The 18628-nt window shown below is 43.1% G+C and overlaps 1 protein-coding gene across 3 annotated transcripts; it reads left to right on the forward strand.

Annotated features, from left to right (window-relative positions):
• Nucleotides 1-593: 593 nt before the first annotated feature.
• Nucleotides 594-14808, forward strand: LOC147626276 (NAD(P)-binding Rossmann-fold superfamily protein). 3 transcript variants are annotated; one of them, XM_086816415.1, is made up of 8 exons: nt 594-895; nt 988-1092; nt 13001-13082; nt 13194-13275; nt 13381-13420; nt 13529-13663; nt 13926-14063; nt 14216-14808. In XM_086816415.1, exons 1-8 carry the CDS (start codon nt 633-635, stop codon nt 14481-14483), a joined length of 1113 nt encoding a protein of 370 aa, XP_086672541.1. In that variant the 5' UTR covers nt 594-632; the 3' UTR covers nt 14484-14808. The 3 variants fall into 3 exon arrangements, with proteins under 3 accessions (XP_086672541.1, XP_086672540.1, XP_086672543.1); XM_086816414.1 differs by having other exon boundaries at nt 13194-13420; XM_086816417.1 differs by having other exon boundaries at nt 13009-13082; nt 13194-13420.
• The last annotated feature ends 3820 nt before the right edge of the window (nt 14809-18628 follow it).

Genomic DNA, 18628 nt, shown 5'->3' on the forward strand with positions numbered 1-18628 from the left:
CCTCAAGGGACACAAGTTCGAAGCATTGGTAAGTGCCCTATGACAGTTATGTTGTATTGATCTTCCCTTAGGTGAATGCATTGAGTTCCCTCTTGGAAGTGTGGTAGCCCATAACAAGCACCATGCGAGCAACGCCCGTTGTAGATGATAAAACTACGAAAGCGACACGTGTTTAAAATAACCTTAATGCATGCGCCCACCATTGAAGTGAAAATAAAATTAATATCCCACCAAAAAATGTTGTGGGTGCATATTTGGAGAGTTTTGCTTAAAGGACACCACATAGATACAAATTCCCTCTTCTTTCTCACCTACCCAGCATCGAAGATCGCCCCTCTGCCCTTGAATTTATAAGCACCAAGAGCTAGGTAATTATAGTATGTTTTAAATTTAGTATATTTCCAAAAAAGAAAAGATACCAAACTTAAAAACATACTATAATTACCTAATATACTAAAATAAAACATACTATTTAAATTTCTAAACATACTATTTTTGAACTTTATAATTTACAAGTTTAAAATAATTATTCTAAGGATTCAAAAGTTTATTTAATGAATAACGATTAAAAAAACGTTTTAGGTGCTTATTTTGACCATTCTTTAGAACGTGAATTGTGAGCATTCGTTAGGATGTTTTCTATGGAGCGATACGTTTGCTCTCGACTGGATGAGAGACCCTTAGCAGCATGGTTTTCTTCGGATTGCTTGTCGCAGAGACCCATCTCCAAGCCCAGTAAACGAGTATGTGGACTAAAATCATCGTGGAGTGCCCAAGCGAAGGCATTTGCTTGTCATCACCATCAAGATGGCCCCCATAAACAGAAGAGAATGTTCGTCTTCGGCATGGGGTATGTTGGTCTTGCCCTGGCACGCCATCTTCAAGGGCAGGCATGGTAAACATTAAACTCACCCTTATCCATGCCTATTTCTCATTCACCTGTTCGTCATCACCCACCTTGCCCTCAACCCTTTTGGCATGTGTCAGGGATGTCTCAGGCACTTGCTCACATGAAGAGAGAAGAGAAGCTCTTGAAGGTGGCGGCTTTCGCGCCTTCCATTTCAATTCTGACAATGACGGTGAAGAGCTTGTGTGAGTAGCTTTAATGGCTTCCTTGCAATCTTCCTTTAATCATTTTCCAGGTTAATAAATTTCACCTTTTTAAAAGTTAACTGAGGAGCTTTGATTGAGCAGATGCATGATTAGATGGTAGTATCCAATGGGATGTGTGTGGTTGATACCTACTTGGAGGTATACTGTCCAGTGGGATGGGTGGGCTTCACACCCTTTTAGGTTTTGGGATGTGGTCTACGTGAAGCTCATAGCTGGGTTCAGTGGGATGTCATAGTTGATCAATGGGATGTGTGGGCTTTGTGTTCGCACATCTTGCTTGCAGACCATGATCAGAGGACCAATGGAGTGTCATCATTGATGCCCTTTTATCCACCAGCATGTGAGGGCATGCTGGTGAAGGATAGTGAGATTTAGTGGAGGTTGTTTAAGGGGGATGTTGGGGATTGCGCCCCCGCTCTTGCAAACCATGACCAATTAAGTGTCATCAATGCCCCTTCATGTCCAACTTTCCAATAGCTTTTGGGGCATAATATCATTATTATGGGCATAGTTGTCAAAATTTGGCTTTGGCAAGGTCCCAACCCCGATGTCATGTTTTTGCCTTGGAGAAGCTGGTGCCAATCCCATTGAGAAGTTTGCATCCCAACTTGACAGCCAACCTTTTCCAACCCCATTGATAGCAACATTGGAAGCATTGGTTGGAAAGGCTACATTATTAAAATTACTTATGAAAATAATGTCTTACCTAGTTGTCAATGGAAAGATTGTAAGTGTCATCCCAAGTGCAGTTTTGTCATTGCCATTGTGGTGCACCTTCGAATATTTTTTTTCTTGTGTTGTAATCTTGCACATGCATGTAAGCCGGTCTATGGAATACAACGAACCCTATAACAAGGCATTGGGGATTTATTTCTGTTTTCATTTCCTATTCAAAACTCTTGGGGGGTTGTAGTTTGCGTTGTGTTGGGATGTATTGACAACTGTGGTTATGGGACACCTATTGTGGTAGTTGCAAACAGCCAAGGGTTTGTCCAGCCATCCAAGTTGTTGATCAGTAGTGCCGCTAGTAGCCTCAAAAGCCTTATGCTACTTAACCGAGTGGAGCCTAATTTTAAGAAGGTGGTCAAGACCGAAGAGAAAATAGATACTGCAACCATCAATTGTCACATGCACCCATGCACTGAGGTGCTATGTAACACATTGGCTCATCATCAATGATACATTTGTACTCGAGGAGAACCTTTTTAGATGGTATATCATGACCCCATTGTGAGCCAAACCTTAGGTGTCTGTATGTGTCACTTAACCCACTTAGAGAACAGAGCACTTAGGCCCACTTAGAGAACAGAGCACTTAGGTCATCCTAGTGCTAACAAGCATTGTAGCAAGCATGTAGGTATCATAGGCATTAAGGGCTTAGCCTTAGGGCCAGCCATTAGTGGGCTCCCACATGGGGTGCCCAAAAGCCACAAAGGGACCAACCATGAGCCCTTGGCAAAATTGGCCCAGCCCATAGGCCATCGGCGAGCCTAGAAGAAACCAGTCCGAAAGCCCACAATTCACATGTGTGAAAGGTGCGTGCATAAATGTCATTTTGTGGGCATTATAAATAGACCGACAATATATGAACAAACCAACTTGCGGTAGGGGTGTATATATACGTAGCCCTTGTGTCCCCTCCATAAATCATCTCATTCTTGCATACTTTTCGTAGTGAAACAAAGCAGTTTCAGTGTGTTCTTGAGTCTTCTAACTTATGCACACTGTGAGAAATTGTGCATCTCAAGTGTATTTGGGGTATTGCCTATTTATGAGGTTTTATCCATTTCTCTCTTTTTTAATTGGTCATGGACAGTCGGCGTGCTGTCACTAGCCTGGACATTTCCCAGTATGAAAGGGGTCTGGTGGACTCCAGGATGTCTAAATATTTGGAAAGTACAAGCCTTGGGAATGGGGGATTATCCTAGAATACAAAGGACCACACTCCTAAAATTTAGAAGAGTTGCTATTTTTGGCCCGACTCCGATGGAAATTCTGTTCGCGTCATTACATCTGGAATTGAGCAGATACCAAGAGTTTGCAAAGTGCCTATGACAGAATGTCTACCAGTTGGGATATTTTTAGAGATAAAGTTTATGGAAGGACCCATCTCTTAGATTGGGACATGTGGCAAGAAAGTGAACCAAAGTGAGACAAGTGGCCTGACACTTGTTAGAAAGTGGATCAAAGTGAGACAAGTGGCCTCACACTTGTCACTTCAGCTATTGTGTGGCTCTCCACCCACTTGTCATTGTAGCCTTCTCTTGCTCGCGAAGAAATACTGAAGGCAAGGGTATTTAATCATTTATTATGATTTCGAGCCATTATACTTGTTGTACCAACCTTTGTACCTATTGTACCACCCATTGTACCAACTTTACCAGCTTCTGTACTTGATGTACCAACCACTGTACTTGTTGTACTAGCCATTGTACATGTACCAACATTTGTACTTGTTGTACCTGTTGTAACAGTCACCGTACCGACTGTACCAGCCATTGTATCTGCTGTACTACCCACTGTACCTATTGTACCGGCTGAATGGAGAGTTGTACTTGCTGTACGAGCTCTATTGCATAAAGACCCGTGGTTTTTGGGGAAGAATCAGTACCCACACGGAGGTATATGGATTATGTTGTTGGCTCGGCATTTCTACAGCCTATGTTCCGGCTTGGTAGCCTCATGTTGGGTTGTGTTATGGCATTTGTATATGGATAATCCGGCATCTCCCGTGGTGGGGAGAGTAAGGCCCTCAAAGCTTGTACATGATATTATTCTTCTTCGGTAATAAAATACTCCAAGGGGGGGGTGGGCCCATTCCGGCCTCTATGCGGTGTCACACGTGCAAGCTTCACTTTCAGCATTAGTGGATGTTTTGTCCAGTTTTTATGTTTCATGCAAAGTGATGATGATGGATATATATGTTAAGGCTGTGGCCATGTTTAAATGTTTTAATATGCATTGATGGTATCAACAAGTGTGTCAAAGGCCCTAGTCCCTCGGGCACTCACCGCCGCGAGTTACATTGGTATCCGAGCAAAGGCTTTCTTGGAAGCGGAGACTTCCTTTTATCAATAAGGAAGAGAAAAGATCTCAAGTGGGGACCACACTTACCATCATTGCTGTTAAGCATGGCCAGCCGCTTCATAGCTTATGAAGCAAGAGCATGAGCAGTAGACAGCTTGTTGGTCTAAGGATTTATGAATTCACAGAATTTATCTTGGAAGTATGGAGTTGGCTTTATGAGCACACGTTTAGCACTCTTTTCATATGGATATTGTGGATTATATTACCAAGCTTACAAGCAACCTATATGGAGATATATCTCAGGATATCTAAAGGATATGGTGACGAGATATTTCTTTTGGCTTCATGACCAACCTGGCAGAGAAAAGCTAAGTATACTTTAAGTTTGCAAAGTTGGTGCTTTTGCTATTTACTATGAAGTATTTTTTATGTTCACTAACCCTTGTACAGCCATGCAAGGAGAAAGGTTTTATTGTTTGCCTTGAGATGGTTTCAAGAAAACATTGTTTATGATTCCCTTTATTGGCATGGATTATATCTATGGAGATTTCTTTCTTGGACGAGATTTATATAGATATTGGGCTTCACAAGCAATTTCTATGGACGAATTTGTCTGAGTTTATAGAGAAGAAATATTTGGATATCTCATGGATATAATGCTTTTATGAATAAAAGTCTACCTCTACTCCAAGGTGTGTGGTTAGCACGGAGTATGGTATACAAGAATTATGATATATAGGTCTATGGATTCCTGGTCTTCTTTTCTAGGGATTTGGATCCATCCTCAGGTTTATGGATTATGTTTATGACTCTCTTTTACTGGGATGGATTATTCTTTATGGCTCTCTTTATTTGGGATGCATTGGACTAATGAAACTCATGGTTCACATCATAGTCACAGGGGACGGAGGGGACGAAGGCTTGGAACGCCGAGACGGCGAATCGGGACGGCGTAGGGACGGGGACGGACGGGGACAGACGGACGTCCCCCACGGGACGTTTCTCACAGGGGACGGCGACAGGGACGGCGCAGGGACGGGGACGGCGGTCGGGGACAGTGCTGTGCGGGGACGGCAGAGAGCCGTTGCGCCTGCCGTTTTTGGCCGTTGCGCTTGCCTGCCCGTTTCTAGCCGTTTATGGCTGTTGGGCCTTGGCTCTTCTAGCCGTTTATGGCTGTTGGAGACAGCAGTAAGAGAGACGATTTTGAGTTCGTTTCAAGCTTCGGGGGCGCTGCCCCCGAACTCCCCCGCTACGGCGGCAGAAATTTAGAGAGTATTTTTTGAGTGCCGCGTGGTGGTGGTTTGGCAGAGGTGGAGGGTATATCCTGGAATACGGTGTGCATTCCTAAGCGAAGGGATAATAAAGGGGGTGACGGGGGTGGGGGTGACAGGGGTGGAGTGGGAAAATGAAGGGGGGGGTTGAAGAGGAGTGTGCATGAAAAAGAGGGAGGGTCGATGTGCCTGAGGGGGGTGGTGAGGGTGGGGGTGGCAAGCTGCCCTACCCATCATTGTCGTCGTCATTGTCATCCAGGGTAGGGCTAGCTTCAATAGCAGCCAGAGGGCCGTGATCATGGAAAAAATGGACAACAGCGGCAACCTCAACTTTAGTGTACTCCTAGGGAAAGGCTATGTGCGTATCGCCAAATTGGCAAATGCCAGTGGCTACCATAACATTAATCTGCATGAAGCATTTGTGATACAAGATGAGCAATCCATCCGCGGAGTATTGTGGTAGAGGATCATGCTGAAGAGAAATGTAAGCATCATTGACCTTATGCCATCCAATGGTGCATAAGTACTCTAGTTCCCCTTGGGAAATCTGAGAGGGTTATGGGTAAGGGCAGACACCATCGGGGATAGCTAAATCGAGTAGGTTGGTGGGTTGGTCGATGTTGGAGGGAAAGCCATAATGGAGGAGGAGGCTCCAACCTGTCAGGATGGCTTGGAGAGGATGCATGGGGAGCTCAAAAAAGTCATGTGGGTGTTGGAATGAAAGGAGGCACTGGAAGAAAAAGTGTGGGATAAGGGTAAGAGTGTCGATAGGGAGTTTGGTGAGGGCGTAGGTCTATTGTTGGTGGGAGAGTGGCTCATCAACGCATAGAGGTTATGTTGCAAAAGGTTGAGCCGGATGTTGCCGTTGACCAGCTAGTATGGGGTTTGTGGGGGGAAATCCAAAATGGGGAGCTCAGTTGTTGTGTCCATTAAGGTGTCCACCTTTTGCTCTAATGTGCTGGAGTCCTCCCCCGTCCCTGTTCCCTACTTATGGCCGTCCCCCGTCCCGTCCCCGTCCCCCGTCACCGTCCCCCGTCCCTTGTGACTGTGGTTTACATACCTTGTGTAGTGTTCTCTTGTCCTACGTGCTCTCTTAAAGATTGTTTCTACCATGTGTGGGTGGAACAATAGAGAGCAGATGGAAGGGAACATGGGCACTTTAGAGGGTAGTGTCAAGCACAACATACCCTGTGTAGTGTTCTCTTGTTCTATGTGCTCTCTTGAAGATTGTTTCTACCTTGTATGGGTGGAACAATAGAGAGCAGATGGAAGGGAACATGGGCACTTACGAGGGTCGTGTGAGTTGGTGGCCGAAATGTCTATAAACTATGTGTAGCAGAAATGCTTATGGAACACCAGGTTATCTATGCCTGCGAGTGATTGTTTTATCTTGTTACTTGAGCCCACCTGTCATCCAAGGTGTGTGGTCAAAGTATCAACACGGAGTGCAAGTGGTAAAGTGGACATGACGCCTGGTTGGCACGGGACTTATGTCTATGCCAAGGGTCATGTGGACCGATGCCTTGTTGGAAGGAGACTGATTTGTCTCGCCCATTTACTTGGGACATGGATTATGATATTTGGACTTATGGGATTATTTTGTCTCGCCCATTTATTTGGGACATGGATTTATTTATTTTTAAGCCATATTAGAATCACTACCTCCCCATACAGAGGCCAAGAGGTTCATTGTTCATCTCACCATGCATGTGGATTCATGTTGGGATTGTGAGAGGGCAATTCAATGAACACTCCACCATACATGTGGATTCGTGTTGCGATTGTGGAGTGAGTGTTTCATTGTTTCCACACCATGCTTGTTGATTAGAGTTGGGATTGTATGGGAGAACATGGGAACTATTGGGATTGGGAGAAAGGATTACCAGAACCGGAAAACCAGCTTTTCTGTCACCATGGTTTGTACTCTTGAATGGCACTAGTTTGTGTGCATAGCACATGTTTCTGTGCGAGGCACTAGTTTCTTGTGCATGGCACTTATTTAAGTGTCTTAGCACTTGGTTGGTGATTTTCATTGGCATATGATTATTTCATTGATATTGGTGATTGAGACACAATTGGCTCTTGTGCCTGTGTCTAGCATATCTTCCATGGAATTCTCATCCATTTATTTTGGGACATGATTTTGATATTGGTATTATACCGGTTGTACCAGCGATTGTACCTGCTGTATCGATTGAATGGAGAGTTGTACTTGTTGTACCAGCTCTATTGCATGAAGACCTGTGGTTTTTGGGGAAGAATCAGTACCCACACGGAGGTATATGGATTATGTTGTTGGCTCGGCATTTCTATAGCCTATGTTCGGGCTTGGTAGCCTCGTGTTGGGTTGTGTTATGGCATTTGTATATGGATAATCCGGCATCTCCCGTGGGGAGAGTAAGGCCCTCAAAGCTTGTACATGATATTATTCTCCTTGGGTAATAAAATACTCCAAGGGGAGGGGGGGGTCGGCCCATTCCAGCCTCTATGCGGTGTCACATGTGCAAGCTCCACTATCAGCATTAGTGGATGTTTTGTCCAGTTTTTATGTTTCATGCAAAGTGATGATGATGGATATATATGTTAAGGCTGTGGCCATGTTTAAATGTTTTAATATGCATTGATGGTATCAACAAGTGTGTCAAAGGCCCCAGTCCCCCGGGCACTCACCGCCGCGAGTTACACGTGCTCCCTTACATCACTATAAAAGGGACCCTCCCATATTCACTTGATCATCCATCTAACCTATTTGACAGGCACATGTTCTACACCATTTGCTAGCTGATATTGCCATTGTAAAAGCCTCTTGCTACATAACATGATGTTCATTGTCTGATGTCTCTCTCTCTCCTTTGCTCTCCCTCTCTCCTATGTTTTGCTTCCGCATTGTGCAACTATATCATGGTATAAGTTGCTTAGGTGACCAGCACTTCAAGGCGGCGGTGGCGAGTTTACTTTCTGCAAGAAGTTCAGCGTTTTGGGAGCAGAAGAAGGCTTGTGTTTTTGCTACATATGCAGCAAAAGGATGCGTTTTGTGCCGGCCTCTTCTTCGATGGATCTACCTCATTTATGGGTGTTTTCCGGCAAGTTTTGGTGTAACCGCTCCCTATAGGAGGCCTGGCAAATCGGAAGACAAAATACACATTTTTAGATCTCTTAACTAATACCAACAATTATTAGCAACATTAAAACTGAAAAATGACCAAGACCAAATCACAGGCAGTCTCCCACCTTCACTAGGTGAACACTTGACCTCATTGGTCTTTCGGGACCAACAGGCACGCCCGTACTAATGCCTGGCAAGGTGAAGCACCGCGGAGGGAGAAATACCTGGTGCTCCCAAGTCAGCTTTGCTCCCAGTTTTTCCTCATACCCGCATGACCTTCATTGGCTCCTCTAAAAGTGAGGGCGCGGTCAGAGCAATCATGGGAAAAATCACTATCCCGGTGGTCTTCCATGGTGAGGCAACTGGGGGTGATGCTTGCCTACACAAAGCTTGTAAAAACAACATTTAACTTTAATTTTATCTGAATTTGAAAAAAAATATAGAAACAAGTATCTGGCAAAGTTTTTTATTCAGATCTAAGCAGAGAAGATCATTCCCTTTTGTTGTACTCTTAATGGGTGCAAACAATAGGTACAAACAAGGCAGGCAACCGGTACCATGGTCACCATGAAACTCGTTTTGGTGGCTTTGAAACTCGTTTCACGTTTTAGTGTTGAAACGTTTCACGTACACATTGAAACCATATCGTTTCATATGGAGAAAAAGGTGGTGATTTTGTGTGCTTTTTAGCTTTTATAATTCTTTCTCTTTCCTTCTTTCATCCTATTTGTTCTTTTCTCTTCTCTTTTGTATGTCTTCTTTGTTTACTGATGATAAATATGCTAATATCATCTTATAACTATTGGCCAATACCTTCACATTTTATGTATATGATTGTTTCGGTCCAGCGTTTCATTGTCCACCTACCTGGTGTTGAAACGTTTTGTTCCAAAATAAATCGTTTCAGCATGGTTTCGTTTCGATAGTGAAACGTTTCGCGGTGACCTTGACCGGTACAAATGTGACAATCAACAGGTACAGTCGTGTTGCAAATGCAGATAGTAATAGTCATGTGTTGTAGGGCTGTAAACATGTAATCTGCAGGCGGGTATAGATGTTGTAGCTAGGTACAATTGCTGCAGCTGGGTACAATGTTGGTAGGCGGGTACAGGTGCTACAACCAAGTACAGTTACTGCAGCCAGGTACAGTTGTTGCCAGGTGGGTACAGTTGTTGCAGCCAGGTACAGCTGCTGGCAGTCGGGTACAAGTGCTACAGTCGGGTACAAGGATAGCAGGTAGGTACAAGGACAACAGGCCAAATCGACTTCGTTTTCTCAATACTGTAGTCGCCTCCCTTTCATCAACCCCCCCCCCCACTTACCTTCCACGTGTGGGGAAAGAAAAGTTTCCCATGCAATACATGCTTTAAATATTATTAAATCTTACTCAAAGGTTAAATCTTGGACACCCACACTAGAAAGTGTTTGGTCAATATTTTAAATGTGTGTGAACATCCAACCTTATAAACTTCAAGGTTTACATTACCTCATGGATTTTACGTTTGAAAAGGCTAAAAAGGGCAATACTTACCACCTGTTCACATGCCACAACAACTCGTGAAAAGACAACACACCCAAGGTGGTTCCAAACGTAGTGAACGATTGGTATAGTACGTTTGGAAAACATGCTGAAAAGATTCCAAACGTAGTGAACATTGCCCCTCGATATATATACTTATAAACTTTTGAAATACGAAGTTTGAAGATTCATCAATGAACATTAAAGCACTTACTAATACTATACAACCTTTAATTTCAATTTTGCACAACTTACAACTTAGTAACTTACAAGTCACAAGTGACAATGGCAAATGCAAATATCAATAATCAAATAAAATAATTAAACAATGAACATAAATGAAAGTGAGATGGATCATGGATAAATGATAAATCTGAAATCATAAGATTGTAGACATATGTCATACAAAGCAAGGAGCCTATCGAAGATAAAGGGATCCACCTGCCACATGTGACATGGCACATAACACGTATCAAGAGTCAATACTCATGAGGTTACACATGAAGTTTATTATTTAATAATAAACATTTTGAGTTGGCAAGTAATTTACCTCCTTCACACCAGTGGCTGTCTTGAGTGTGGCGCAAAAGACGGAGGTTGGATCGACAAAACACCAACCTCTCTAACTGCTGAGTACTCAAGCGATTACGGATCTTGGTGTGCACAAGAGAGTATGCACTCCGATTCCGTTTGTATGCACCAGCAGAGCAACTCTGCACATGCCACATAGCACTGGCAAATGTCAAAAGACAAGATTACACATTGGCTGCATTATACAAACTAAGAACTTTAAAGTTACAAACCTGAGATAGCAGTCTAAAGGCCACTTTCTGGACAGTTTTGGCTTGGTATCCATGGATGTCCCACCACGTAAGTGGTTTCGCCTGCCCTTGAACTACTGAGGCACTCAACTTGCCAAGGGCAACTCCCACCCGATTGCGGTAGACGACCAACTCCTCATCGAAGGTCACCATGTCATCGTAGCTAAGCACTTGAGACACACAAGCATCCTTGAGCAAATTGAGTTGCGTGTCTGTTTGGAGCTCGACCTTGTTGAACATCGGATGGAGTAATGCTGCAATCCCATGAATGGGACGACGCATGAAAGTCCATCGTGAGTCAACAATGGCCATCACCTCGCCACGTCTGACATTCCAAATTTCAAATTAGATATCCAATAGTAAGTACATCATATAACCAAAATTACAGCACGTACCATAAATCATATTACATAATAGATATTAGATATACCTAGTAGGAGTGATAGTCGACGAGGTGACTAATGACACCATCTCTCTCATCCGATGAAAATGATGATAGAGGAGCCCCAATGTAGAGCCCTCCATGTCACTGAATCGGATGAAGATATACATGGGTTTGAGGAGCTTTGCTAAGCCCTCAATATCAAACCAAAAGGACTCATCCAACACTTTGCATTGGATGTATCGAGTGGGTTCGCTGGTCGAATCACGCATCTCCCACCATGCCGGTTGTAACTCGCGGCGGTGAGTAGGGCCTTTGACACACTCGTTGATACCATCAAAGCATATCAAAACACTTAAACATGGCCACAACCTTAACACATATCCATCATCACTTTGCATAAAACATAAAAGCTGGACAAAACATCCACAAATGCTGAAAATGGATCTTGCACATGTGACACCACATAGAGGCCGGAATGGGCCGACCCCCCCCCTTGGAGTATTTTATTACCCAAGGAGAAAATATCATGTACAAGCTTTGAGGGCCTTACTCTCCCCACGGGAGATGCCGGATTATCCATATACAAATGCCATAACACAGCCCAACACGAGGCAGCTAAGCCGGAACATAGGCTGTAGAAATGCCGAGCCAACAACATAATCCATATACCTCCGTGTGGGTACTGATTCTTCCCCAAAAAAACCACGGGTCTTCATGCAATAGAGCTGGTACAGCAAGTACAACTCTCCATTCAGTCGGTACAGTAGGTACAATGGTTGGTACAACCGGTATAGTGGCTGGTACAGTAGGTACAACTCTCCATTCAGCCGGTACAGCAGGTACAATGGCTGGTACAGCAGGTATGGTGGCTGGTACAGCCGGTACGGTCGTTGGTATAGCAAGTACAAGAAGTACAAATGCTGGTACAGCGTGTACAGTGACTAAGAAGAAAGGCAAGCGCAACAATTACAAAAGCCAAGCCATTGTGTCAATGAATGTAGAAAAAGAATGGAGAAGGAGAAGGAAAAAGAGTCAAGCATAGCTATGGCTGATGCATCAGCACTAAGCACTGAAAAAAGGGAGTCAACAAATGAGGGTTTGCAGGCGAGAGACTCAGACAGCAACAAAGGCATCTCATCATTGTATAGACAGATCTCAGTTTTAGATCTGTGATTCATTGTGTATATACTCATGTTTTGGAGATGTACAGTAGTTTAGGGTCTCATCTCTCTTCTCTATGGGGTATGCATAGTTGATTAGTGATAATATATCTGTTTTGCTTAGTGTTAATCTTATAGCTTCTGCAGTCATGTTACAGGTGTAAACTAGGGACTAAGGTTGTAGAAAAGTGTCTACATAATTTTTTGTTGTAGATGCTTTTGCAACCGCTCTGCTGTGTGTGACATTAATTGCAACATCATCTGCATATAAAGCCAATATTTGGGTAGAGTGTGAAGATATGGTCTAGTGTGGAGATTCTCCAGAGAGCCTGCAGGGCCCTTGTGGGGAGAAAGAAAGAAAGAAAGAAAGAAAGTTTTTTTTTAACGTCTTCAAAAGACCCAAAGGGTCTATGAGACCAAAATGATGTGTACATAAGATGAAATAAGAAAAAGTGAACAGTTTCATGCCTTCGTCTCTTGCATGTCATGGATAAAATATAAAAAGTGTGTTTGTGTGTGTGTGTGAGAGAGAGAGAGAGAGAGAGAGAGAGGTTTTTAAGCATGCGGTTTTGAAAGGGTTTTGGTGGATTTTTTCTAGAGAGGAAGGCATGCATGCAATGAGTAGAGCAACTCATATGGTTACCACCATTCCTCCTGTGGCTGATTTTGACAAAGACCCGGTTTGTGAGAGCTAACTATATCCTACTCTCCTTATGGTGCCAAGGATTGTCAAAGCTAGCTTTTTTCTTGCAATACCAGTGTATTTGAACTTTATTCTTTTGTTGATGCAGGTGTTATCTGTGTACAGACAGCAGCTTGCCCATATAGTTACGTGCATGGATCTGCATTGGATAGGCTATCTTTCCTCTACTGGTAGCCACGTGTTTGCTAGCCCTCTTTTCTCACAGTCTAGTCTCCAGTTGTGCTTTCTTTGTAGACATATACAAAGTCTCAGTCAAGCTGTACCAATAATTGCAGGTGTTTATGGTGATTATCAAGGTGAGTGGGTTGATGAGAAGTGAGTCTATGATGAATCCTCTGAACCCCTTCAGATTTGCAAAGGATTTGTTTTTCACAAATTTGATGGTGGAATTCTAAAAAACTGTTCACTTTTTGTGTTGAATAGTTCACAACCTAAGCCCGTTGACAAACGGGCAATTGCAAGGCTGGAAGCAGAGAAAGCGTGGCTGCAACTAGGAGTCGACTTAGGTGTTTGCGTCCAAGTGTTCCGTCTTGGAGGGATTTATGGACCCAGAAGAAGGTGACCACACTACTAGGGAAATCCTTGTTAGGTTCTTTTCCTTCACTTAGTAATATGCTTAAACTTAGCAAGTAGCCTTGCCTAACGTGAAGTCCATTTAGTTTTTGATGGAGAGGGACTTGTGGTGGCACCAGGGGCCACCCCATGCAAGCCTTCGACTCGCACACTGGGGGTCTGACATGGCACAAAAATGCTGCAATTTAGTTTCAATTTTATATTTTGACTGTTGTCATGAGGTGTGCATGCCTTTTAATGGTTGTAGTGCAATTAATACTCTACTTCATTCGGACACTTTGTCTTTAAAACAACGTGGAAGAGAAGGACGGCAGTACACATCTCGTATTCACGTCATGGATATTTGTCAAGTAATAATGGCGAGTATTCAATCACCTTTTCCTGGGTAAGAAAGCAAATACTTCTATTTGGTGGCAGTGAACTTTTAATTTCCATCTTTGTTCATATGGTTGCGTACTTCCTTTTGATGTAGGACATTTATAGTTTTTTTTTCATTGATTGCATATATGCTGTCCCACCTGGTCTATTTGTCATCAGAAGGATATACAATGTCGTGGACGATGAGCCTGCTTCAAGGACAGAAGTCTTTTCTTATGCAAGGAATCTAATATGCGAAAAATGGCCTTCTAAGATGGAAACTGAAAATCTTGAAGCTACAGATGTACAAGAGGAAGTCAGGAGATTGCAACACTATCCGGAGAAGAGGGTTCTGAACACACGCCTGAAGGAGGACTTAAAGGTGGAGTTGCTATACCCTAGCTACAAATCTGGATTGAAAGCTGTGATTGACGAGCTAGACCAGTAAAAAAACCCAACTCGGTATAGTTCGAGGGAGACTTTTCTTGCTACTGTACTTAAAATAATGCTTAACATTGTATGTTTAAATTTCTGAGAAGATCGTCTCAAGTGGAGTACGTGCTACCATCGATTGAGTTCTTTAGAGGGAAGATATAGTTTGATAGGTTTGAGAAGTACAGTCTTTGAGCTTAGTGTGATTGGCATATAGCTAATAATAGTGGAATCGGCAAAAATTTCTTGCATTTCAAGTGCAAAACATTTGATTTTAAAACAAGCCATATTTTTGCTTTGCCACCTCAACCTTAAGATTACACCTGTGATAATACTTGCAAGGACTTGCCCCAAGTATCTGCAACTCATAATTGTAGGTTTGACTCGTTTGATTTTGGACATGTGAAATGCGACAGGGCACAAACCCTGCATATCTCAATGAAGATAGGGTTGTAAAGGGATGTTTTAATTGGCCATTTTCCCTTGTAATATATGCCATCAAAGAATGCCCATGGCACCAAAATGGACGTTTTTCTAGCTACACAGAAAGAATGGCCATTTTCCCTTGTAATATATGCCATCAAAGAATGCCCATGGCACCAAAATGGACGTTTTTCTAGCTACACAGAAAGTATCATCGTGGACATGAAAATTTGGGATATGAGTATGCTTCTTTACAGGAGAAGTAGCTAGCTCCATTCACTCAGGACGAATGTTCCCCTCTCAATGTTTTGTGTAAAATACATCCATTGCCATACTCTGTATTGGATTCTAATTATCTTGAGGCGAGTATGATTCTGTCATGCACATCGTTCAAGTTACATTTTGCTAGCGTTGCACCAAGCTAAGTTGCGCATGTATTGGCATCTTATATTCTTCATGATGGTCTTTGTGACCACTGATATGTAGGAACCATTCATTCTTCATGTATTGAAAGAAGGTTTGTTCCAGGGGATGGATCATTGACCAAATCTATTTGGGTGTACACATCTTTCAAGACCTACAGGCACTAAGATTGATCATGTTTTTAGGTATTTGCATGATGCATGGTCTCAGATTTGACTTGCTACATCTATTTGGCCCACCAAGCTTGCCCCCCACGCAATGCAGCACTCCAAGCACTTGAACCTGTTAAAGCTCCAACTGCCAATTTGCACTACATGTAAACCATGTATATTTTTCAAAACTTGAGGATCACACAAGACTGCACCACAAGTAAACGTGTCATTTGGATCACTCATTATTTTCTTTAGAGAACTTGGATTCCCACTTTCCAGCATGCAGGAAAACAGCCTCTTTTAAAAGTATCAATTGTGCCACGGGGCTAATGGGTTCTGAGAACAATGTTGCTAGTACATTCTTCTTAAATACATCCTCCAGCTTTGTATGTAGCTCCTTTTTTTCTGCCAATCTAGGCATGCTGATTGGATTTACAGTTTTCGGATGACAACATGCCCGTGTACTGCAAGGTTTCAAAATTTCTGTCGATGAAAGCCATGCGGCTAGCCCCGAGTAACATATGTGACATGCAGAGCAAGAAGTATTCAACATTTGAGCCTTTCTCTTAACTGTTTGGAGAAAAAGAAACCAATGCAGCACTTACAACATTGCTTCAAAAAAAAAAGCTAGCTTTTGTATTACTAATGCCACCAGCAAAAAGCAGCTCCCCAACCTTTGCTTCTTTTGAAACTTCTCTCCAAGAGCATGGTATCCCAGAAATACCACGTTTTAAGAGCTTTTTGTTTCAAGCTAGTGGAAAGACTCTCAACAATAATCTAAAAAAGATTATCACGACATAGGTATTGCTTTCCCCACCATTTCATCCGTTTGCTCTCAAGCACAAGACAAGAATTTTTCATGTTGTACCAATACACGATCTCATCAAGGTATCAAAAGCAAGCATTTTGCTTCACCACCAAAAAGACACAGTGATAAGATGAAGACATTACTTGAAACACTGCCTGTGTAGTAGTAGGCAAGCCCTCTGACAACTGATGCATCAGAGCGCAACCACTCAGAAAAGTCATACCCATTAGCTAAGGCAAACAGCTGATTCAGCTCCCTCACAGCCCCTCATTTTCAGAACCAAGTAAATCTGTCATAGCATAGTTGGAGAAACATGAGTCCTGATGTATCAATAAACAGATGCAAACAACCTATTAAAAAAATAATTGAATACAATCATCTTATAATATTAATAATGGATCATGGTCATTTAAAATTCAACTGAGACAAATAATTCAGCATTTGACTTTACAGTCACCTCCAAACGTAATGTAAACAGCAAAAATGAAGATGAAACAGATCAAAACACCACAATGTCATGCCATGTCAATGGTCATTACCTTCCAACCGTTGGGGCACAAGCGTGTGTAGGACCAAGGAAATGAGCATAGGAGGCTGGTTGAAGCCACTACAATGGCCATGGCTTCAACAGTTGTCATTACCAGGGGCAGAAGCATGAGTAGGACCAAGTAAATGAGCATGCAAGTTTGTAGGCCAATGACAGGTTGGTTGAAGCCACGACAGGTGGCCATGTCATGTCATGGATGCAGGCTAAAGACTGCCACCTCTTCAAGTGTCAGTTGAGCAGGGTATTACTTTATCAAGGCCAAGCCTTAAGTGATGTGGTATTTATTGCAATTGTGGCCTTTCTTAAGCAGCCTTCTCCCAGGCATAGGAGTATCTTTATTACTTTGCAACAACCATGCAAGAAATGAACATTGATGATTGTGCTTACACAAATTCTCACAGACAGACCCAGACAACCAACAAACAAGAAATCAAGAATCAGACCTGGTAGAGAGGATGTCTTGCACTTTCCAAGCATGTTTTCGTCAAAGTATAGCCAGCCTTGTCATTAGAGGTTAACCTCTCCTTGTACGGTTTCCTGGATTCCATACAAATAACCCACAAGCTGGGGTTTCTGGATGATGTTCTCTCTCCTTGTACGGTTTCCTGGATTCCATACAAATAACCCACAAGCTGGGGTTTCTGGATGATGTTTTCTACCCTGCTCTAATGTTGATATTTTGCTTCCTCGCTTTTTCAGTAATCTTTAATATCTACCAACCTTTATTGATCTTTATGAATGATACCAGTATAAGGGATCATGTTTAACCCTTAACAAGGTTGTGACTTCAGGCAATCAGTTGAGAGTCGCATCTAGAAGCCGAGTACCAGTAACCTGACATCATTAACTGAATGATGAGACTGTAAGGGGTTTCCAAGTTAATTCATCAGTAGGCCTGATCGAGCCCAGAAAAGTTGAGAGCCACTTGTTGTGTGGCATGCCAAAGTGGCCACTATTCTGTAGAAGAGGACACAGTATTGGGTCCCGAATTCTGTAGGGCCCCCACAACGAATGGTGTATTTGTTTCTATTAGAATGATGCAAATCAGAAAATAAAAGACTGAAAACTTGACCTTCTTGGCTGAGGAAAATCCTTTGCCCTTGACCTTCAGAATTCACCCTTGTGTTAACTCCTCCTTGGCTGTCCTAACCCCTTGAGAAGCTTCAGCACTTGGTGAATAATCAGATAGAATGACTGATTTCTGGTCTGGGTATTTATACCCTTTATTTAGGCTGGTCGGCTTGTTCTTATTTCTCCCCACGACCTGGTCTTTTTGTATATAAAGGCTAATTTATGCAGCGCTCTCTCACACTATACACTAGATGGCCCTTTTGATCTGGTCTGGCCGCCCTGTGGGTTGCTGTCCAGGCCTACGCAGGCTGCTGGGCAGCCCCTGGGTACTGGCTGACTGGCTACTGGGCAGCCCTTTGGCCTGGCCACCTGGCTGGGCTAGCCCATAGGCTATGTCGGTTGTTTGACATCTGGTCGCAGACCACACACACCGAGCAACTAACATCATTCCAGAGGGAGACTCAGCGCGGACTAGCCCTGCTTCATGTGCAAGACAATGCACACCTGACCTTGGACGCATGTGTAGGACAATGCACACCTACCCTCGGACGCATGGAGTAGAACCCTGGCTGACTTGTCTCGGATTGGGCTCACATGGGACCAATTTTCCACTCCAGGTCCTGGAATATCTGGCTTCAGCGGTGCTGTCGATCACACCACTGCGCACTTGGCATTGTTTGAATCCAGTGTAATGCCTGATGGTCAGTGCGAACCTTGAAGTCACGGCCATAAAGGAA

The sequence above is a fragment of the Cibotium barometz genome, chromosome 22 (assembly GCF_041138505.1).
Source record: "Cibotium barometz isolate CiBa-2024 chromosome 22, ASM4113850v1, whole genome shotgun sequence".
In the NCBI taxonomy this organism is placed as follows: domain Eukaryota; kingdom Viridiplantae; phylum Streptophyta; class Polypodiopsida; order Cyatheales; family Cibotiaceae; genus Cibotium; species Cibotium barometz.

Coding starts and splice junctions, on each gene's coding strand:
- LOC147626276 (XM_086816414.1), top strand. CDS start 633: ATGTTTTCTATGGAGCGATACGTTTGCTCTCGACTGGATGAGAGACCC. Junction 1,093..13,000: donor AATGACGGTGAAGAGCTTGT/GTGAGTAGCTTT, acceptor GATTTTTTCTAG/AGAGGAAGGCATGCATGCAA. Junction 13,421..13,528: donor GGTGAGTGGGTTGATGAGAA/GTGAGTCTATGA, acceptor TGTGTTGAATAG/TTCACAACCTAAGCCCGTTG.